General features: G+C 29.5%; 1 protein-coding gene across 3 annotated transcripts in view; it reads left to right on the forward strand.

Annotated features, from left to right (window-relative positions):
- LOC148311934 (uncharacterized) overlaps nucleotides 1-24,895 on the forward strand; it is a 39,124-nt gene extending 14,229 nt beyond the window's left edge. For all 3 annotated transcript variants that reach the window (XM_088278296.1, XM_088278298.1, XM_088278297.1), the window contains 8 exons: nucleotides 1,214-1,284; nucleotides 1,928-2,017; nucleotides 3,338-3,553; nucleotides 15,803-15,987; nucleotides 18,843-18,949; nucleotides 19,030-19,183; nucleotides 19,902-20,306; nucleotides 24,267-24,895. In XM_088278296.1, the coding sequence (XP_088134422.1) occupies nucleotides 1,214-1,284; nucleotides 1,928-2,017; nucleotides 3,338-3,553; nucleotides 15,803-15,987; nucleotides 18,843-18,949; nucleotides 19,030-19,183; nucleotides 19,902-20,306; nucleotides 24,267-24,846 (1,808 nt within the window). In that variant the 3' untranslated portion in view covers nucleotides 24,847-24,895. The remainder of the gene's footprint in view (nucleotides 1-1,213; nucleotides 1,285-1,927; nucleotides 2,018-3,337; nucleotides 3,554-15,802; nucleotides 15,988-18,842; nucleotides 18,950-19,029; nucleotides 19,184-19,901; nucleotides 20,307-24,266) is intronic.
- Nucleotides 24,896-25,812: the final 917 nt, after the last annotated feature.

Here is a 25,812-nt window from a genome sequence, read left to right on the forward strand (position 1 = left end):
GTTTCACACGTCTTAACCATTTCGACACACTTTTCTTAATTTTATCGAAAATGCTTATTTCGTCCTTGCATTATTTTCTTATTTCACCTTTTGAACATCTATCTTATATCGTTTTGCCTGCATTTATCTATTTTTATCCTTATTTTGCCAACTCCATGCTTCATTTTATGCATTATGGTCGGTATCAGGATAATGAATGAAATATTTTTTCATGACTCAAACTTTACTTAGTGCATTTTTAAAAAATTTAAAAATACGTATTTTGAAGAAGGCAAATTACAAAGAAAGCTTTTCTTAATATTTGCAGTAATCGTTCTGTTCTCCAATTCATAGTTACCAAATAATCTCTTAGTCATCTCTCATCATCCATTTACTCTACATGTCTAAACCACCTTAAATAACCCTTATTTATAGTCCCCGATTAAAATCTCTATTTTAAACTCCATCATACATCGATTATCGTTTCAACGGGGTTGACTCTGCTTTCATCCTTATTTTGCTGATTCTATGTTACAATTCCATATAATATCATAGTTTAGCGTATCAGTTAAGTGCTTGCCCAAAAATTTCGTAGTAGTATGAAAGTAACTGCATGAGACTGTTATAGTATAAAATATTATTAAAAAACAGTTCTGTTTGGAAAATGAACAAAATTTATTTATCTTTAATTTATTTATTCCAATCTTAAATTCAAAAACCACGACGCCGCTTTACCGAAGGAGTAGTTACAGAGAATAGATCACCACACCATTCTGTCTTTGCAAATATTCTTTGCCTCTTCTACACACATGTTTTCCTCATACATATCCGCCGATTATTCTTCTAACTTGACCACTTTCAAGTACTATCAGTGGATCTTAAATTACTGCTTATAAAACCTTTTTCGTTCTATTTAATATATATTCAATTTGCAGGATAATATATGCCTGAAACATATTAATATTCAAAGCCATTAAGATAGTGTTTAGTGACAGATAATAACAATTTATGGCACGTAAAATATACAATGATATGTTTTCTATTGTCTTTGGTGCACGCTTTATTTTACTTGGTAATCACGACATTCTTATTTCTCCGTGTTAAAAACTCCAGTGGCGATAGAAGTGTCATTTGGTACATAAAACATTTCAATTATTATATTTTTTCGCTTTGTTTTATCTTCTGTTTTGCCTTTGTTGTATTTTTATTTTGTTTTTGTTGTTTTGTCCTTTAGTATTGAAGTGTCACGACTTTTCCCACCATTATCATCACCACGCGCCTACTCCGAATATTGGATTTTCCAAAGTAAGTTTACGGACATTTTTAGACACAAACGTCATGTTGATATTTATCTTATTTAAAAATATAAAATAACTTTTTTTAAATTTGATAAATGGATTTTAATTGATATTATTTGATATTTATTTGATATTTATCTTATTTAAAAATATAAAATAACTTTTTTTAAATCTGATAAATGGATTTCAATTATATCTTATAATTGGGTTAAGAAATAAAATGTATTATTTTACTGCTCTTTTTTTACCAAAATCATTGTATTCACTGGATATCTAAAATTTCTTATTGACTTTTAAATAGACTAAGATTTTATGCTTGGAAAGTTACTTACAATGAATATTAATTTATTTGATTTAATTGAGGATATAATAAATTAAAATACATAAATTTTGCCTTTTCTGTTTTAATTTTTTATATAAAATAGGCATTTTTTCAGTAGTTGTATGTCTGACAAAATTATTTATTTTATATATTTTTTATATCAATATGGAGACTATTTAAATGTTTTATTCCCATTTTTTTTCGTAATAAAGTAATTTACATGTTTTAATGATGAATGTTTTTATATTTTTTTTAAATACTAGTTTATTATTTTACTATAAATAAATATTCCTTAGACATTATAAAATATTTTAAATTTTTTTCTCAGGCTCTGAATGGATTTCTGATGATGATGACCCAAAATGGAAAACTTCTCTACATATCAGACAATGCAGCCGAATACTTAGGTCATTCAATGGTGGGTAATATTGGATTTAGTATTTTATTAAAATATTTTAAATTAAAGTTGAAATCTAAGATGTCTAATGATATCGCCTAATAATAAAGATTGGGACATTTAAATAGCATTTAGCAAGGAAATTCGATCAGGTAAAGAGAAAAATGGAATGTCGAAAGATAAAAAAGTAAAGTCATAATGAATATCTTAGTATAAAACATTATTAGAGTACTATATTGTGAATTGTAATATCAAAATTTAAATACTAAAGTTAAATTAGCCATACTTAAGCACTAACAAGTTATAAGTTATTTACTTTATTTAACAAAAATATTAAAAGACAAAAACATTACATATTATGAGATTTTTCCTTATGAAGAATAACCCGAATTCAAGAAAATGAGAGATGAGGCAAAAGAAGAAAAAAAAGTAACTTCGTATGGTTCAGAATTATAAGCTCTGGGAAAAACAATACATAGAAAGAGATCTTGAATAAAAATGTCATTTACTTCTTGTACATTTTCTATCATTTCTTCCTTGATCCGTAGAGTTTAACGTATCATAGGTGTCACTGTCCCAAGTGATACTGCATTAATATATTTAATAAATGTTTAGTTAAAAAAATATATAAATTGTTATAAATCGAATTGAGGATGTGATTGATTTTGTCGTTCTAAATCTTTCTTACACTTCTTTATCATATTCTCCCATTCAACCTTGCCAAATATGCATTTTTAGTCATTGTCTCAACATTTATTCGGTGGAAATATCAAAATCATCATTGGCAGTTTTTAAAATAATTTCTTATAAATTTTAGTTTCTTTTAAGAACTCCTTTAAAAACTTTCACTCCTTTTAAGAACGTCATAAATGAAAAAACTTGATTTTTCAGGAGAACGTTTTTAAAGTTTAAAAATATAATGCAATGTATTAAAAATAAATATCAAGCCATTTATTGAACTTTTTGATGTGCAAAGGATCTTTTTAGGCAAAACCTGAAGGTTTTTTTCCATTTGAAAAATATTTAGTAGGATATTAAAAAAAATAATAAAACAATACCTTTTCTTCAAAATGCGATAACAATGCCTTCTACCCTGTAGCGAGTAAATATTAAGTCATTTTCTGGGCATTCCAAAAACTTATTTAATTTAATTTATTATATTCCTTCACAATTTCTAAATTTTATTACCAAATATCGATATTCTACTTTGTATAAGTTAATTCGTTCTAACTTCTATTTATTTTGGTTTCATCCTTCTTCAGCCAAATCTTTATTTTGCGTTAATTCACCACTGTTGAAATAAGAAATTATTTACGCTAAATATTTATTTTTTCTTCCCAGGAAGACTTGTTGATTCACGGTGACAGCGTTTACGACATTATCGATAAACAGGACCACCAGGGTGTGCAAGCGGAACTCTGTCGTCCGACACACCCTCCCCCGCCTCCCGGGTCACCCCCTGCATCAACTACCACCCCTAGGGATACACGAATGTTCCTATGCAGAATCAATGTTGCCAGAAATGCGAGAAGACAGATGCGCTTTGGAGACCAGAAGGTAAGAATTATATCCGTGTACATTTTTAAATACTTCTCGCTGTTATATTTTTTTTACAAAAATGTTAGTTATATTATATATAACCACTCACCGAGATTTCTATGTCTACCGGTTTCGAGACGTGCCCGTCTCTTCGTTAGGACAGTCACTACCACAGCATGCAAACAATACTACCGGTCACTACCATAGCACTATTTACACACTTAAAACTGTTTAATACTTACGATTTTGGTCGATCCGAAGACCAACATGCACTAGGGGTTGCAGCACAAACATGCATTAAGAGTCGAGGTCTAACATGTACTAGGGATATAAGTTACAATCCGACGGGTTTATATACTCGCAGGTTGAAAGGATTGGGCGGGGTTTGAATTGGATACTGAGGAATTTTTCTTAACCGATGTTAAAACAAATAATGGACTATAAGTACAATTTATTTGTTTATTAATTAACTTACTTCTTTCTTCTTATATTTACTTACTTCAGCCTTCTTCTTGAGTCCATTATTCAACAAAATCCTCCCTCTTGGATTTCCACAGTTCTCTGTTGGATACAACTCTCTTCCAATACAGGCTCACCACATTTCAAATGTCATCGGACCATCTTGTCTGCGGCCTATCCACAATTCTGGTCTAGGCCTCAAGTCAAGCACTTTTTTGTCCATCTATCTTCAGACAAATGTGTCACATGTTTGACGCGACTCTCTTCTAGTGTAGGTCCACCATTTTCCTAATGTCATCGGACCATCTTGTCTGCGGCCTATCCATAATTCTGGTCTAGGCCTCTAGTCAAGCACTTTTTTGTCCATCTATCTTCAGACAAATATGTCACATGTTTGACGCGACTCTCTTCTAGTGTAGGCCCACCATTTTGCTAATGTCATCGGACCATCTTGTTTGGGGCCTACCCACGCTTTTTAGTCCTGTTCTAGGCATCCAGTCAAGCACCTTTTTCCTCCCTCTATCTTAGGACATACGTGTTACATGTTCTGCCCAGTTCCATTTAAGTTCCGCGATTCTTTGAGCTACATCTTTTACCTTGTTTTTTTCCCTTTTTCAATCCGTCTTATAGATCTTCAGATTTATTTGTTCCGTTATCCGTTTCTTGTGATACAGACTCCTTACTGTCACGTCATTGCTTCGGAGGTCTTTCAGATTGTTTTCTCCCGTCTGGGTTCTCTTAAAGAGTAATTCGAGCTAGTCTGTTTTCTTGCATTCCATTGACATGGACATGGGCATTCCAGAATCATCTTCGCTATCTTCTCCATCTGATTATTAGCTACTACTTATTTTTAAACACAAATCTTATTATTATTTTGTGTGTAGGTACTTTAGTAACATTTAGGTTTCTTCAAACAATTCACACAATCGCTTAGTTAAGCTTCACCATAAAGATAGCATAGCAGAAGTTTTTCGATCATAAACACTTGTAAGTAGGTAATTTTAAAAAGTTTGTGTTCTTATTTGCAGTCGGAAATATGTATAACTTTAGCTAAAAGATAAGGCTCACTTGCGGTTGAAACTGAGACCAAGGCATCGATTATTTATCGTTTGCTAATGTTTTAACTATTTAGTGAAGATAACATTATCTTAACTTTTGTTAGGTAAATAAAGTATGTTTTTACTTTTATTTTCGATATTTTTTTCCATTCATTATGGATAGAGAACCGGTTTAAAAATGCTTTAATCGGTAGAAGTAAAAGTCCAAAAGTAATTTCCATATATAGATAGTTACAACATTAAAATAATTTTAAAAATGAAATTTACTTTGTATATAAAAAGCATTGTTAACATTGTGGTATGCTAATATAACACTCTCTTCATTATTCATAGTTCACTTCTTGTAATATAATAAAATGTAATACCGTAAAAGTGGTATTACACAAAGTGATAAGGAGAGTGTAAAAAATATAATTAAAAAATCCGTTTCTTACCATAAATATCTTAAAATAATTCACCGACTGCTTTGAAATTCTGACACAATGTTGATTTTGATAATGCGCGTGTTTTTATATGTTCGCCTAAGACAGTTACAAATAAGCTTTGTAGAAAAACAGTTTTTTTACCGTAATGGCATTGATCTCTATTGAACATAACAGGAACACAAAAAAAAACATTGCTCATGGCGGGCATCATGCTTTTTGACAGCTGCTGTCACTTAGAATCATAAATATTTTCAATTGCATTGTTGTTTCATAGATTTCATTGTTTTCATAGCTTCACAAGTATTGTAAATATTATATTAACAAATTATTTCGAAATGTGTGGTTTATATTTTTCATTTCTATTTAACCAGACTGAGCCACAATTAGTTTTTTTAATGAATTAAGAAGCTCTAAATTGACTTATATTGTAGTTAAATACAATGATATGTTGCTTCTGGCATTTTAGTACGTGCGTCACTCCACAACGTAGCTTCAAAATAATTCTAAGAATTGAATGAATATGAAGACGTTATTAAAATTCCGAATATCTTATAACAACCTTTGCTTAATTAGTTTTTCCAATCGGAAGTTTATCGCAATGATATAGGCAAATGGCAATGATACTGCTATGAGAGCAATAAATTTCAACCGACAGCTTGATGATAGCGCCTTAAAATACTCGCGGTACAACAACTGCTTATTCTCATTTTTAAAATAAAATAAAATGGCGATCATTAATTCAAATTGGTTTCCGGGATCAAAAGGTTGATGCGTATATGTACCTTAAGGTACATATGTGCAATATGAATTTATTATTATGAAATTACAATTGCGCAAATGGAAAACAAGCCCCGATTACGTTATTTATTCAAATTTAACACGTTCATGTCAGTAAAAAAGTATGGTAGTACATATTTTTATAAATTTTTGCTACGACTACTACTACTACCATGAAGTCATTTCTCTGCAGGGGTAGGCAGAGAAGATGAAAGACACACTCTTCTGACCTAACATATACTAATAGCTTCCTTCACGTCCATACATCTAGTCATACACGCCGACATTTGACACCACCAGATTTTAGTTTCTGATTGATCTAGTTGTCAAGAGTTTTTTGGCCATCTTCGTTCTATTCTCCCATTCACAATCGCCATACATACTTTCTCAGACATTTTCTCGTTATCCATTGGCTCCACATGTCCATACCACCTTAAAATACGTTTCTTTATCATTTCAATTATCCCTAGTTCAGCATTACATTCCTTTTTTATTTCTTCTTTTTAATTCTGTCACATTTCAAATCATTTTCAAATATCATATTATTGTGTTTAATAACAATGCGGAATGCGTCGAAACACGTGTGTTTATAGATTTGAAATAAAAGTGGTATTTACCAAGTAAAAATAAATTTTAAAATGGATATATATTACCACAAAGTGACAGCCGAATCAATCGACGAAAATGTAAATATAACTTTGAAATGGAGACAAACCGAGAATTAAAAAAACTGAATATACACTTAAAAAAAAAAAAATATATATAAGTAATTTTTTCATGGTAATATTTATTCAATATTACCATGGACTGGTACCTGAAGCGGAGGGCTGATCACCTTTCCTTCATGTGTAAAACGATTATAATAACACTGCGTTTATAAGACACAGTGCCCTATGCACCATTGGGGTGCGGATAAGGGTTTTATTATACACTTAAAATATTGTGAAGTTTTACTTAGATGTGATTGTGGTTTACAAGTATACTTTAAACGCAATAATTAATTATGACTCGAATGGCTTTGAAATCGTTTGATTCAGTAGTATTCATTTCCAGCTGTAAGATATGCAATGGGCAGTCTTAGAATATATTAATTTCCCATTACATATTCCCCTTACCTCAGCTAACTGGAAACAGCCATGGGTTTAACACAATAATTTACGAGGAAACGCAAGTTTCAATACCTTGTACGGTGCAAAACAATAACGCAGATGAAAACCAATATGATGTAGTATGCATTGAACGTCAATGATACAAGTTTATAATCACCCGAGGCCACAGAAGATTGTATGTGCATGCACTTATCTGCCCTAGTGTGCATATAATTGAATTGCAATAGAAAATGTGATACCTTCCATACAATGGGATTGTTTCGAGATCTGGCCATTATAAAAATGTTGATGGGTGTGATGGCGCGTGATATATTGCCTGTGACTCGGCTAGAGATTTACGGTTTTCACAGAGCTTGTAGAAATCTATAGTAATAAAGTAATAAGTCCTTCAAATATATATATATATATATATATATATATATATATATATATATATATATATATATATATATATATTATATATATATATATATATATATATATATATATTTATATATATATATATATATATATATATATATATATATATATATATATATACATATACATATATATATATATATATATATATATATATATATATATATATATATATATATATATATATATATATATATATATATATATATATATATATATATATATATATATATATATATATATATATATATATATATATAATAATAATAATAATAATAATAACTCTTTATTCCAACTTGACTAAGTGATGGGTGCAAAACTTAGTCAGCCATATATGTATATACAATAAGTTTCTTATTGTATATATAAATACATACAATAATTTTCTATAAGTCTGTAATATGCAATTAATGAAGTTAAAATCTTGTAACTAAAAACAACGTTTTGGGTACATGTATGTATTCCGACTCCTGTCTTGACCATTTTTAGGTGTTTGAAATGTTTTATTATGCCATGTTTTCCTCAGTCTTTCTTTCATATAGTATCCATTGAACTAAAAAGTTTTTAAAAAATCTTATTTTACAGTGAATAAGTATTTTTTAATATCTTATAATTTCACATAAATATTCAATAAATTAATGGGGCTTATTTATCTTTTCTCTCAATACATACTACTAATATAGTCGGTTTGTGGGAGGCCTGAAATTTAAAACGTAACTTTACTATATGTTGTGTGTGTAAGAAACTAAAGAAAAAAATTAAAATCTATAAAACAGCAATGCAATCCAAAACATTAAAATTGTTAACTGACAAAACCTGTCAAGAAGCATGGTGTCCGCCATAAGCAATGTTTAGTATTGCGTGTGTGGCTGTTAAGTTGAATTTAACATGGCGGCGCCATTGCGGTAAAATATCCGATTAAGTAAACATTATTTTACACCTCATAAGTAAAAAATATATTTGAAAACACGCGCATACTTAAATGAAATGTTATGTCAAAATGTCTAAGCAATCTGAAAATACCTTAGGGAGATTTCAGATTTTGAAGAAACGAAAATGTGATTTTTTTTTAAAATTATTAAAAAACTTTTGCGTAATATATTCATGTACATAAGATATAATTCCAATATGACTAATACGGATCCGATACTTTTTTAAAGACAAAATTTTGTAAAAAAAATAACAGCTTTTAGTCCAAATTGATAGTCTCAATAACAAAAAATAAGAGAGTTTTGGACAGGTAAAAAGTGACGAATTTCATCGGAAATGAACAGGATCTAGTTTATCAAAAATTGATTTCTTAGAACCGATATGATTAAAACTTAACTTTAATTTAAATTATATTAGATTCCTGATGTGTTTTTTTTACTTATATATTTTTTAAAGAGTAGGCATAATATCACAAGAGTTAAATATTGAATGACTAATATTTCTGACTGGTCAAATTTCGATGTTCAAATTCTTACAAATTGTAGATAACAAATGTATAAAGTACAGTATATTTTCCATCAACCGAACGCATTTAAAAGATTACATAAAAAATTTACACTTAAAAAAAAATCAATTTATAAATTCACGTCAGATTATATATATATATATATATTTATATATATATATATATATATAAATATATATATATATATATATATATATATATATATATATATATATATATATATATATATATATATATATATATATATATATATATATATATATATATATATATATATATATATATATATATATATATATATATATATATATATATATATATATATATATATATATATATATATATATATATATATATATATATATATATATATATATATATATATATATATATATATATATATTTATATATATATATATATTTATATATATATACATATATATATATATATATATATATATATATATATATATATATATATATATATATATATATATATATATATATATATATATATATATATATATATATATATACCCAATTTTTAAATACAACTCAAAAATAATTGCTTGCCCAAAAAATATTGAAAAACCAACGTTTTTCTGTTTGCCAATTACTTGAGTAATTGCCAAATTAATATACAATAACAAATCAAATAAATAAAGTAAGGTAATAACCATTAATGTCTTCAATTACTACTGACGGATAAAACATACTATGTAAAAAATGGAGTAAGTAGCGTTTTTATGTGATATAAGTTTTGTTTTTCAGAATACTAATTGAAGTAAAATAAAAAAAAACCTTCTTGTCTAAGAAATCAAATTCAAGGATAATAAGTAATACCGTTTTGTAAAAAATAAAATATTATCTATTGCATTATATTATGTTATATGATGTACGTACGTCCGTGATATCATAAGCTTCGAAGTAGTGTTGAATCATTTGCTAGTATGGATTAGTAATTAAAAAAACTTGATAATGATTTCATTGGGTTATCGATGGAAATATATTAACCAGTAAGAGAATGAGTCAATAAATTTTTATTCGATCTTTGCCTTAGTACGTTTATGACGGGTCCAAATTTATCAATATTAGTTTTGTGCAAGGGAAAATTATTAATTTAATCATTCGTGATTCCTGGAGAAATAAATATTTTATTATTTTTATTGATACAAATATTTTAAGTTTGTAACGACTGTTTTAAAAATTACACAAATAAAAATTTTAGTTTCCTGAATAAACTACTTTTTATTTTTCTTAATTTAACGTCAGTCAATTATTTAAAAAAAATAACTAGTGTTGTTGTTATCGTGATTTTTTTTCAATTCATCAAAAAAACTTATAAGTTTTTAAATCAATAATATTAATGGTATTTAATCCATCTGATGGTTTTTGTAAAGCTTTATAATTCGTTATCGGCCAATAAAATTTAGTTTACTCATTTATTAACATTTCATCTTGTTCATTTTAATTTAATGTCAATTACAATGCATTTTTGCCTTATGTTTCACTTCTTTTATGCGTATCATGTTAGGTCCCTCCCGACATCGACTATCACTTAAGAGTAATTGAAAGATTCACTAGGTTGAATATTTTAATATTTGAAATATGGGTCAGTAGAATTAAATATATTCTGTACAGAAAAATAGGTATACTGTTTACTTGATTGCTTTAAAAATTCCTAAATATATTAAAATAAGCATGTTGGTATGAAAGTTTTAATTGTATATTGGATGAATATATGAAATATGCTTGAAAAACGTGCCCATAGCCGGAACAGTAAGTTCAGTAAGAATGATATCATAAGGGAGTGTGGGAAATGTTCTTAGAGAGGTCCGTTATCTTCAACCTTAGTCATTATGTATATGCAGTTTATCTCAACATTTTTTGTCAGGTTATATTAGTCTGATTATTTTCAACGAAAATGATGCGCAATAATACCCGAAAGAATGAATAATGATTATGTGGTTGTTATAACTAAAATAAAAAATAAAGAGAGGTCAAACATGATCCTAAAAACTTGTTTACGCGAAACATGCCTTGATTTAAAGTATCTCCAGGATGTTTTATGTTTTTTTTTGGTTTTTACATGTATGTAATGTATATTCACAATATTTATGAGATGTCATAAAAATGACATACATTTATTTGATATTGCTTACAAAATAAGATGTGGTTGCGAAAATATCAATAATTTAATTTGAAAATAAAACAATTGTAATGATTTTGAATTTATTAATGTAAACACGACTCGTTTCGAGATCTACATATATATTCTTATCATTTCATTAACCGGTAGTTACTTTGAGGTAAAATCAACCCATTTTTAATTTAAGTATTTAAAGTAAGTACTTCTTTTCAACTAATAAAAATCTAAAATATTATTTTGTATTTTGACGTGCATTAAGAACACATGCGGGTTTTTTAGTGTAACGTTATGTCAAAATTTCAAGACCGTTGACGAATAACTTTGGGAGATTTAAGATTTTGAACAAACTAGTAATTATTTTTTTCTTTGCACAGAAATAGATAACAACACGCGAATATTCGGTTGCAACATAGCGCCAAAACGTTATCAAAGCAATCGATGAATAATTTTAACAGTTTGATGATTTTGAACGACTGAACATTTATATTTTAATTTAGATAATAAAGATTTAATTTTTTTCTTTCATAAATATGGAGAGATTCCTTTAACGTTTCTTTCTTTATGGTATCTTATAACTTCTCTCTTTTCTCCCATTTCATACTGATTTGATTTCAATGGATCTTGAGGAAAATGTGTCATTTTGATCAATTACTATTTTAAGAAAGGTGACTTTATAAAACAAAAATATAACACCAGAATAAATAATTTCTTTAATTATTTTTCTAATAATTAAATTGTTAAATAAGACAACATTTAAATATTAAATATTAATTTGTTTGACATATGATTTATCGTTACGATTTAATTCTGTCCCTTGTTCGACTCATAAAATAGCGAAAAAACCTTCGCGTACGATAAATAAACAATCAATAAATGTCTTGTCCTAAATTGAGTGAAATGTAATAAATCATTTCACGTGGCCTTGATTGTCCACTGGCGAACAAAATGTGCCAAAATGTCAGCCCACAGTTTGATTAGGATATTTTAATGTCATGAGTAATTTTTAACAGCTTCATTACCAGAATACCAGTTTCATTTAATGTGTTTATTAATTACAACCATCAATCGAATTTATTTTATTTTTGAAAGGTAAGATGACTTTTGGTATTTGAGAACTTCCGTAACAGTACTAGAATCTAGTAACTAGATGCAAATGGCAAATTATGCACAACAATCGAAAAATATGTTATAGATGCCAAAATAATAAAGTGAATTTATAAATCAGTATCTTAAGTAAGAAATATTCTCCAAATGATTTCTCTTATAGATTATTTAAAAAAAAACATTTATTTTTCAAAACCATTATTCACTTCAAAACTATTTTAAAATAATTTTTATGTAAAAAATACTAAGCAAAGTAAGATTTTTAATTTTGAAATTTACTTGGGATATAATAATACTTATTAATAATTATTTAACGATTTAATGACGCGTGTTTCGATGCCCTTAAAATCATTATCAAAAAAGTTTATTTTAAATAATAAGTGGTATTTACCATGCAAATGCTATATTTTAAAATGAAATAATGTTACTACAAAGAATCTGCCGAATTAATAATTAAAAACAATTTTTTAAGATTTTTCTAAGGTCGTAAGATTTAGAGTTATATTATGACGTTAGATTTAAATCTCCTGCAATAAGGAAGACTGTTCTCACAAAGCTGAAAACTAAAAAATTGTAATATTTTTTCTAAAGTTCAATAATACTCGAATCCCGATAGTTGTATTGATTCTAAGTCACAAAAATGATTTCAATGATCTTGTCTGAAAATTCGAAATACTCAATAAAATATTTTGTGATAAGGGTTTAAGTGTATTTTATATAATTAATATAAATGGTGTCGAATGCAAAGAAACACGTGCCACAACAGATTTGAAGAAAAAGCAGAATATGCCATGTAAATTTTAATTTTATTGTGTTTAATTTTTAATTATTATGTGATTGCTGAATCAATCGTTGAAATTAGGTACCTAATTATAACGAAATCCGTTTTTAATTTTATGTTTGTGTTAGTATTTTCTTTATTAGAAATACTGAAATAAATATGATTTAAATCACATATTATCATATCGCCCACTCCTTTCAACAACATCATATATCAAAAATCATCAATTTTCAGTTGTGCATGTTTTCGGAATGCCCAGCAAATGTACTACATCCCAGCAAAAGCGGCATATTTTCAACTTAATATTTACCCGCCACAGGGCAAAAAGTGTTGTTTTTGCATTTTGAAGAAAAGGTATTGTTTAGTTATTTTTAATAAACCAAATATTTTTCAAATAAAGTAAAAACCTTTAGGTTTTACCGAAAAAGATGTGTTGCACAGTAAAATGTTCAATGAGTGGCTTGATATTTATTTTTAATACATTTTATTATATTTTCAAACTTCAAAAACGATCTACTAAAAAATCAAGTTTTTTATAAATGACGTTGTTGAAAGGAGTGAGCGATACATAAAATGTTATTTAAACTAAATTAATTTTTATACTAAATCCAACGATTGGTACTGTTTCGATTGATTAGTAATGTGCTCCAATTTACATGTATTACATCTAGTAACTAGTCAATCAGAGCCGTCAATTCACATTATCTTTACATCGTCCGATAAATGAGGCGTTAAAATGTTCCGTTAGATTTATATCTTAAAGTCTTAAACTACTTCTTTAAATTTAATCTAGATTCAATTTTGACATTCTATTCTAAAATTTGTGGATCAAATGGTGTCGAAAATTAGTAACATAATAATTACGTATTTTTCTTACAGATAAAACATATGCACTAGTAAATATTCATTGATAAAATCACACATTGTTTATAGAAAAATTCTGTAACTATGATATTTTTTAATTGCGTATCATCCACGACATTCATTTGCGAATATTCATTTTTCTAAATTATAACCCTCGCTTAATCTCCCATGTGCTAAAATGAATGAAAACGCAACCAGTTTTGTAATGAACTCCAAATTTTCGGAATCGGAATCGGGAATCGAACCCGCGAAGCCAGTTTCGCGCGTTCGATTATCGATTTCGAGCGTCTACCCAACTACGCCATGGCGTCTGTTTAATATTGACATCTCATCCGTAGGGTGAATAATCCAGTGTCCGGTATGATTATTAAAATTAAAAGTATCCGAAATTCTGTTTCGTTTTTATGAATATCTTTATCACACCAAGTTGAATAAACTGACTTGTATATTATTTTACGGAAATAAAGGCCGTCTTACCAATTTACGTCCGTGACACGAGACTCGCTCTAAATTGGGAATTCGAAGTGTCGATGACTTGCACTATTGTGGCATTGCATCGCAATTCATGTTGTGTCGGCATGCAATTACTTTTTTTTAGAACATTATTTTCAAACTTGACAGTAGAATTCCAATCGTTTAGTACTATTTTCATTAGAGCTTTGAAAACTTTTGCATAGTTGTCAATAGACGTACGGCTTATTAAAAGTATACTTCTGTCATAAATACTAATGGGAAGGTATTGTACAAAATTGCAAACTTGATTTTTAAAAGTCGAAGATGATAACTATGTACTTGAAATTTTGAAAAACCTCTCCCCCTCCTAATCTTCAAATCAAAAATTTACATAGGTATAATGTAAGGGATTCGTCATTTTAATTTGTACTGTCATATAAAAGTCACGGAAGAAAAAATATATTTTTTTAAAAGCACTGTTATTAATGTACCTACTTCACGTAAAGTACCTACCAATTATAAGGTACCCAATGAAATAAATTAAAATTTTACGGAATATTAAAACCAGGTTATTTGTACAAAACATAAGTTGGGAAACAAAAAAATATTTAAATTTTTGTTTGTTCAAAAACATGCTTTTTGAAAATAATAAACAGCTAAATCAGAGTCGGTATTTGAACGGTGTTCAAAAATTATGCTGAATGCATAGAAACACGTGTCACAATAGATTTTAAGAAATAGTGGTATTTATCAAGTAAAACTAAATTACAAAGACGTATATATATATATATATATATATATATATATATATATATATATATATATATATATATATATATATATATATATATATATATATATATATATATATATATATATATATATATATATATATATATATATATATATATATATATATATATATATATATATATATATATATATATATATATATATATATATATATATATATATATATATATATATATATATATATATATATATATATACATATATATATATATATATATATATATATATATTTTTTTTTAAATGTTGCGAATGTGTGCAAATATGTATTTTTTTAGTATCAGGAAACGATGGAAGATATAAAAGTAAGTAGTCCAGCAGTAGGAAAAAATGAACAAGAAGAATCGATATGATATTTGGTTTCTGTGTTATTCAACATACTTTGTTTTTCGTTGTCGCCAGGTGGTCCTCGTCCGCGGGCACTTCCTGTCGTTCCTGCCGCTCTGCAGCCGGAACGAGCCCGTGTTCCTGGCCGCCTGCTCCCCCGTGGCCATGCCCGAGACCCGCGAGTGCGTGGTGCAGGGCGCCACAAACGTCTTCACCACCATACACTCCATGGACATGAAGATCAAACACATTGATAAAAAGTAAGTCAAGATTTGGTTCACATAACGTAATATATGGTACTACATATTTACTGTTCCGCGTCTTAGGAAGAGGTGATATAGTAAGTAAGTCAAGAAGTGAAATAAATACAAATATCTTCAAACCCTTATCCGCACGTCAGTGGTGCATTACTTGCACGCTTAAATATCGCTCACTCCTTTCAACAACGTCATATATCGAAAATCGTCAAATTTCAGTTGTGCATGTTTTCGGAGTGCTTAGAAAATGTACTACATCCCAGAAAAAGCGGCCTATTTTTAACTTAATAATTACCCTAGAGGGCAGAGCTACAGGGCAGAAAGTATTGTTTTTGCATTTTAAAGAAAAGGTATTGTTTAATTTTTTTTTAAATATCCTAAATATTTTTCAAAAGGAGAATAAACATTCAGGTTTTACTTAAAAAGATCTGTTGCATAGAAAAAAGCTAAATAAGTGGCTTGATATTTATTTTTAATACGTTTTATTATATTTTTAAGCATTAAAAACGATCTCATGAAAAATCAAGTTTTTTGATGTATGAAGTTGTTGAAAGGAGTAAGCGATATGTAGAATTCTCATGCACTTTGAGATTTGAGAGATAAATCGTAAGGAGATTAGTCAAAGTACTTTTCTTATTCTTATTCGCACCCGATGGTGCATAGGGCACTGCATCATATAAACGCAGGGTTATCTTGATCGTTAGCACATGGATGAAAGGTGATGAGCCCTCCGCTTCAGGTACCAGTCCAGGGTGATATTGAATAAATATTAGAGTGAAGATATCACTTATATTTATTTGACACTCCCCTGGGAATCAAACCCGGGACCTTCAGAACGATAGGCGAGCGTGCTCACCATTACGCTACGGAGGCGGTTCATATATATAGAACTTCGAAGAATTTGAGTAGTGTGGTTGTCAATAATGGGTAGAATTGGTGAATGTTACACGTGTGTAAAGTGATCACTCAAACCAGCCTATGACGGTCGTCAGCCCCGTAAATGCCCAGATTTCCATATTCTTCTTCATCTTTGATGAAATGTCAAAAAATAATATGAAAATAACTCCTGTAATTGGAGATAATCCAGATTTTGTGAACAAGTATTTGGACACACTCAAAATGTTGTAAATAAGTATTTTCAAAATTATAATTTTTTTTTTTTAAATATTCAAATTACACATATTACAATTATTAGATCTATGACCAGTTTTCGTCATTTGTCAAAAAAGTGCAAAAAATTATACATATATTGTTTCATTATGTATTTCTGTAAAGTTATTAAATTCATATCTACATTTTCACCACCAGTAATTTGAAACCGTATTTTTAAATTCACGTATATAAATTTTCAGAAAATAGATGCAGTTATGAAAATAGACAGAGTTATGTTTTAGTTAGCACTTATATGAATATTTCAATAAATAAAGACAACGATTGATTACTTCAATTTGTATCCCGATATTTAATTTTTCAATCAGAGAAATGACCTACCTGAGCTTTATTTAGTAATATTAAAAGTACATTTCGAAAGTGTAGTTTCCAATCATGTGTGTATGCAAAATAACGGATGGTTATTATTTTAATTAAGTTAACCAGTAACACGCAATCAATCTTATTGATATTTTACTAAGGTGATTCAATAAAAAAACTCAGCGATTACGTCAAAATTTGATTTTTTTAGATACGGACGTAAGGAGGATAAGATGAAAACTAATTATCGATGTTTTTAGTCGTACGAGATTTTCTTGCCCTAGCTCGAACCCAAAGAAAAAATAAATAAATGGCAACTCCGCAAGCTATTATATGCATACGTGATATGCATATGATATGAATTTTTAAATTTCACTTTATTTGTTTGTTTCTTATATGTTGTAATTTTCTATTTGATTAAAAAAGGCATTTTTTACACGATCTTGATAACTTGAAAAAAAATCCTTTCACTGAAATATGCACTCAGTACTTTTGCGTCTATTTTCATGAAAGTTTTACTAATATTATCCATTAATAACTCATAAATTATTACAATTCATATTATTTATTGATTCGGCATTTACTTTGTGGAATGATGTGTTGATCATTTAAAAAAAAATAAACACTTGAATTTACCACTTTAATGAGATTTATTTATATATACGACTTATTTCGAAAACTTACATATGTTTTTATCTTTAAAATTTCATGATAATTTAAAGTTGTCTCAACTTGATATGTAACATCTATCGTACCACTTATATGAAAGAATATGGAAGTCTGAGCATCCCAAGGCTTACGAACTTTGGCTGGCTAAAGTGATTACTTTATACACTTGTGTAACGTTTACCATTCTGCCCATTATTGAGCATCCATTTTGCATTAATTCCTGAAACCTGTATATATGCAATGGTTGTAGAACCTTTCCCATATGGGTACAATTTTGGAAATACCATACATCTATGGTTAGAATTTAATTTTTAACGTTTTAATTTATTGCTATTAGCAAATACCTTCATGAAATGTTTGTAAGTTGTCCAAATTTCCATATTCTTCATAATCTACGAGTATGTCGAGATATCAATAAAAATTCCTTCTACGTATAAACAAACCCAAAATTTGTGAACAAAGGTTTAGATGCACTTAAAATGTTGTGAATTTATTACGTTTAATAACCGAGTGACGATTATGGTATATGAGATTTAAGTTTTGTACTGAATTAATTGGCAAAAATGCATTTAAAAAAAAAGTAAATAACAAATGCATATTTTTTCCACAAAAAATTATGTGGTACAGAGTTGTTGTTTTATTATATAGAATATGGTATATTTTTTTGAATTTTTGAATCATAAGATGAATTTCTAACTTTGGGTTATCTTTTTTCACAGTGGTGAATGGTATCTTGGTTGGGAAAAATCTGAGCTGCAGGGTGTATCCTGGTATCAACTACTTCACTGGGAATGCATGAGAGAAGCTCAATCGAAACACAGACTAAGTAAGAAAAAATAACCAATTATACACACTTTATAATCTAAATTCTGAATGAGTAGTTTCTATCATTATTTTTTCTTTCAGTTACCCAATCTGAGCAAGAGCGGTCGTGTATTCTCTTATTGAGACTTCAAAAGCAATCTGGAGAATGGCTGTGGGTTCATTCTGTCCTGCAAGTTAAGGATAATATGGAGAACAACCAACAGCCTGTTATCGTCTGCACCAATCAAGTTCTAAGGTAGCTATATTTATCAAGTGTTACAAAATAAATGTAAATTGATCGAGTTTCTATCTTCCATCACTCTAACAAGATTACCTAAAGCTCTGAATTAAAGAAAGCAGAAAAATCTTCTATAAAGATACGTAATATGACTTTTTTAGTATTCCTGTTTTTTGGAATATCGTGTATTTTTTTCGTTGGAAAACTTTAGTCTCACTACAATATGATTTTATTACTCGATGACCAACTGATTGACATGCAGTTTTCGCGACATTACAATTTTATGTTTGTTATTTTTAATATGTTATTGTTTATGTCTTATCCTTATACCTTTTAAAGTAAGTTGTATTTATAATATAAACTGAATATTATAAGACAAAAAAAAACAGTATTTAATAACAATTTGTTTTGACTTCTGTATTGAATAACTGATAATATTTGAATATATGACATGCGCCGTGGCGTAGTTGGGTAGACGCTCGACTGCGAAACTGGCGTCACGGGTTCGATTCCCGCAATTGCAAAATGAATTCAAGAACGATTTAGTTTCAATTGGTCTATGTCTAAAATTAATAAAAAAACAAAATTAATTCGGCAATAATGCACAATTAACGATAAACACAAAAAATCAAAGCTTTTGCTTAGTCGTATCTTTATCCTAAAATATTTGTAATTTATCAGCAATCATGAGAGGTAAACGTAAATCGTTGGAATCTAACGTAAATGTTTGTTTCAGCGAGAGCGAGGCTTCGATAATGCTTGCCAACTCCTGGCTGTATCACTACTACAGCGTCCAAAGCAAGCTCCAGTACGGGTTGGCCTACGAGGCCCAAGTGCCGAGCTACTACCACCCGTCCTTGGCCAACTTCTCCCCGTCGCCCTACGCCGTCAACCAGGAGTCGCCCTACTCGCAGCACTCCAACGAAGACTTGGTCCACCACCACGGCATGCTGAACGGCCCCGAGCAGCTCGGGGTGGAGGCGCAGGGCATGCACCCCTCCCGGCAGGGCACGCCGGGGGTGCTGAGGCACGGGGTCCATCACATGAACCAGGGGTTTGGGTTTGAGCCGTCCATGGCCGAACGGGGACCGGTGGACTATTCGAGACACTCCACTTCCTACACGCCAAACAGTCACGAAAGGTCAGTTAAACTTTATATAAAACTAACTTACAATTTTTTTCATTAATCGATTCGGCGGTCACTTTATGGTAAAATCTGTCCATTTTGGATTTAAGTTTTACATAGTAAATATAACTATTGTATTTCTTAAAATCTACTGTGACACGTGTTTCGACGCATTCCGCATCATTTTCAAACACCATATACGGTTAAGTAAGATTTAAATTAAAAAGAAAAAATGTTTATTATATTTATATTTCGTACTAACATTTCTTGGTGGAAATACATTTTATAGAATAAAACAACAACTATTATTTTTTTACATGAATTTTATTTAACCAGCAACCGGGTATCGTCGTGCCCTACATCATCAGACTGGTCCAATAAAATTAATGTGGAAAAAACTACACACAATAGTTGATATTTTATTCTTATTTACTAAGTAACCGTCACGCCGTTTCCCCGCAGGAGTAGACAGAGAGAATAGAACGCAACACCTGTCTGTCTTTGCACGAAATCTTTGCCTGTCCACATTTATACATCTTCTCATACAGACACATTGTAATTTGCTTATCTTATCTTATTTCATACATTTTAAACCTGTGATTCGAAAAAAAATGAACACGATTTTTTTGGACAATCGTCACATTTCCCTCGTTTAATCTCCCATATGCTTTTTATTGTTAATTCACTAACATAAAATCATAAAATCAGTTATAACGAAAAATGGATTTTACAAATAAAAACTAGTTTAATAAATAGGGATAACAGTTTAAGAGTTTGTTCTATCAATTTTTATTACTTAAGTGATTTAATTGTTTTTAAATCGGACGAGGCTGTGAAGATTGATAATTTAATTTTTCAATGAGGCGATCTCTTTATCGTATTTTTTTTGAATGGCGATTATATCCTTTATGCTTTCCATCGTCGATACGATTTCCCTTGCAGTAACGTGTGTTTTTCTATTCCGGTATGTATATTTTTAACGAGTATAACACGTGGCCCCGGGAGGTCTATATACATCACAGCATATTGATGGTTTAGCCAACAAATTGTTGGGAGAATCGTTTTTTATTACCTCACAAACAAATAATGACGAAAATGTGACAGGTGAGATGATTTATTTATTGTTCGAAGATGCTTATTTATATTCATAACGTACGCATCACCTAGACAGGCGTGCGCAACCATTTTCAACTCAAAATTAAAATTAATATTTCAAATTGAACTTGCGCTAGGTACAACACTCGCACGCATAATATTACACCATTCTAATAACTAATAGCCCTAGAAAATTAATGTATTGCTTGTAAACATGTTCGAAAAAAATCTTCTCCAATCAAGCTTTTAATGTTTACTCTGAATTTTAATTAACGCAAAAAAATATTTAATATTTTTTAAACGTAATAATAAATCTTTGCAAAATAGTTTCGTACGCTAATGATGCGGATATGCATATATCTACTTGATATTAATGAATTGGGTATGTTTAGTTTACACTAATATATTAGCGAACTGGAGTCTGAGCAATATATCAATAGTTTTTATTTGAACCGTTTCTATATTTGTCGATTTATCCCGGATTTTTTTTGTGGCGGTATTTAAAAAAATAAATGGTATGTAACTAGTAGTGATGAGTCTTAAATTAAATATGCGATATTCATTTTTACGTTTATTTTACATTAAACTCATGGGGACGATAGAAGAATAAGTATGTACTTAAATAGATATTTAAAAATAATAAGTATGGTTTTATTTTTAAAATTTTAGGTTATGTTGCTGTATAGAACAAATTATTATAAAATTTGTGTGCTTTACCTGTTTTACTCTCTTTACGTCACTATCCCGTATCAAAAATTACATAGAATGAATGAATCAATAAAATACAGTTTAACCTCCATATAACGGACCTCTATTTAACGAACTTCGGATATAACGGACTAAAAATTATTTTCAAATGTAAAAAAATAAATAAAACGTCCTGATAATATTATACATGCTTCAATTCAAGTGTCGCCGCATGCAAAAAATACTGGCCATGATTATCACAACTAGAATTTTGTTTGTGGTTTAAATTGTTTATTTGTCCGCTTCCTAGTATAATGTCTAGTGTAATAGTCAGCACGCTTGGCTACAGTATACACTTCAGTTTCCAGGTTGGGGTCAAATAAATATAAGTGATTATTCACTCTAATATTTATTCAATATTACCTTGGACCATTTATTCAATATACCCTGGCAGAAGTGATCACCTTGCCTTCATAGATAACACTGCGTCAATACCATGCAGTGCCCTATGCACCATTAGGTGCGGAAAAGGTTTAGAAAAAAAATTTCTTCCATATGTATATATCTTCTATACATCGTGAATATAACCTTTCTAAATTACGTGTTATAGCTTTTACGATAGAGTCAGGTGTATCGCTTTGTTTTTTCTATCATTGGCCCTCTTCGTAGTACCGAAAACGTCAAAAACCCATCAATATGTTTTGTGATTGACGGATATTTATTTTCACCAGTGAGAATGTATGTTATCACCGTTCGCTTAATTTATATTCATTACCGTGCCAGGCGTTTGATGATTTTATTATTTTTTTATCCGACGCTTTATATGAGAAAATGCCTGCATATGATTAAAACGTAATATATCGAGCCGCGTTTTTTAGGCGGTCTCAGATGCGCCGGGTACTTACTTTCTTCGGATATTGCCGGCCGAAAAAATGTTCACGAACACATTTCGTTTTGTATCACGTAGCTTTTATGAAATTTGCAGAATTACCGTAATTGTACCAACGCTGAAAAATAAATTACTCGGACACGATTATTGAATATATTCGAAGACACTTGGAAGCGTTAATTGATTTGAAAAAATAACTCCAAGTCAAATTTTCTATTACGTTCATGATGGAGAGTGAAAAATATTTAATTTATTTTTTAATGACATGCTTACGAAGAGTAGGTTAATATTATGACCAACAAACTAACTAACTAACTATCATGGCGCTTCCCGCAGGAGTAGGCAGAGAGAATATAACGAAATACTTTTTCTAAGTCTTTTCAATCATTATTCGCCTCTTGTACATTCATGCACATCCTTATAATTACCCGCCTATTATTTGGACTCTTAACCCGACGGCTTTCAACTATTTGACATACCTGATCGTGCCAAATTTTCTTCTGTTTTTCTCTACACTTTTTTTAAACTACATTTACCTTATAAATTTGATTTACCATTCCATTATTACTCATTAGTTTCTTAATTAATAAAAATTAAACAAATTATTTTTTGACATCTCATCAAAGATGAAGAAGAATATGGAAGTCTGGGCATTTACGGGGCTTACGACTGTCATAGGCTGGTTTAAGTGATCACTTTACACACGTGTAACATATCGAGCCGCGTTTTTTAGGCGGTCTCAGATGCGCCGGGTACTTACTTTCTTCGGATATTGCCGGCCGAAAAAATGTTCACGAACACATTTCGTTTTGTATAACGTAGCTTTTATGAAATTTGCAGAATTGCAGAATTAGTGATCACTTAAACCAGCATATGACGGTCGTAAGCCCCGTAAATGCCCAGACTTCCATATTCTTCTTCATCTTTGATGAGATGTCAAAAAATAATTTGAAAATAACTCCTGTAATTGGAGATAATCCAGATTTTGTGAACAAGTATTTGGACACACTCAAAATGTTGTAAAAAAAATTAAACAGTTGTATAAGACGAGTAATTCAGATTTATTACACCTTTCTTAATTTTATCGATCATGTAGCTTTAATTTTTTTCATTATTTCACCGTTCAAACATCTATCATAAATCATTTTGCCGCACATTCGTCTAAGAGATTGCATTTCGACAGCATTCAGTATACTTTTCTCAACTCCATATTTTACTTCTAAATATTGGAAACAGGACTCCGTAGTGTACTGCCATGATGAATGATTGTCAATTTTTAATAACCAATTCGATTTTGTTAACAGGTATGTACCTCAATCCGATATGAGATTGAGCGACTCCAGAGATGGGGAACCGATTCCCAGCATCAGACACCATCGGAAAAGGAAGAATTCAGAATCCTTGACGAAACTAGAACCATTGCAATTATCCTCGGCCAAACAATCGCATGTTATAGTGGACGGTGGAGGTGGAACATTGCTAGCTCTAACCCATTCGAGCGATAGACACCGATATCCTTGCAAACCAGGATTGGAAGACCCGGCAGATTTCATAGACCGGTGGAACCCGAGTCCTCCGTGGTCGGATACAGCCTTACAGAAAGTCCCTCAAGCCTATCACGAAGTCAGCTACATCTCCACAGCTCCGCTCACCCCCACCGGGACCCCTGGCGCCTTGACCGGATACGGAAGTTTGCAGAACACTTTCACCTTCGACTGGCTTCCGGAACACTACGTGGGTCATATCGGCGCGCCGCAGCCCGTTCTGCATATAATTTGTAGAGAAGAAGAATACGCGAATCCTGAAAGACCGAAACTCGCTCAGTCTGAGACAGCGACGATTCAGCAAGCAAGCAACCCGGAAGGTAATGTCGAAGCTTCGTAACATCATCGTGCTTTGGAAGCTTTGGAATTTATTAAGTGCAATTACTATATATATACACACATATAAAAATATACATATATATATATATATATATATATATATATATATATATATATATATATATATATATATATATATATATATATATTGTATATATATATATAAATATATATATATATATATATATATATATATATATATATATATATATATATATATATATATATATATATATATATATATATATATATATATATATATATATATATATATATATATATATAATATATATTTATATATTTGTGTGTATAAATAATTATTTATTTTTCATCGGATATTATTCTCAGTTATGAGTTTTGAGTACTTAAATTTACGAAATTTATACTATGCTCTTTGACATAGACATGGATATTTTCGTATGGAAAAGAATGTATAAAATGTAAATAAGAGAAATATTTTATTTATGTTTAAAAATGAGAATAAGACGAAATGATTTTATTATAAAAACTTTCCAAATTAAGTTTGCATTATTGGTATAAAGAAAGTCGTTAACTTAATACATTAGCGATCTCATAAATAGAGTACATTAAGATTCAAGCTTTTTCTGAAATCGTCTTTATAAATCCTGATACTTTTATTATTATTGCATATCAATTTTCAAAGAAGTTTAAAGGTTAAAAAATTCCTAGTCATAAAAATTATTCTGAATTTACTTGTTTCCCGTGAAATATTTTAATAATAGATAAATCATTATGCTTCATTATTTAAAACAAATAATTGAAATTATTATAGGTTTATTTTACAGATTCAATATATTCAGATTATACGTACTATCAGGTTTTCAATGTGTTAAAGGTTATGTATTTTATAAGGACGATTTTATTTTAATAATAATTTGTAAATAAGAAGTTGACGAAATTCTTTCTATATTATGGTATTATTTCATACGTATGTTTTATGATTATG

Source organism: Brachycentrus maculatus, unplaced genomic scaffold, assembly GCF_059751285.1.
Source record: "Brachycentrus maculatus isolate JH-2025_06_01 unplaced genomic scaffold, ASM5975128v1 h1tg000055l, whole genome shotgun sequence".
Classification (NCBI taxonomy): Eukaryota; Metazoa; Arthropoda; class Insecta; order Trichoptera; family Brachycentridae; genus Brachycentrus; species Brachycentrus maculatus.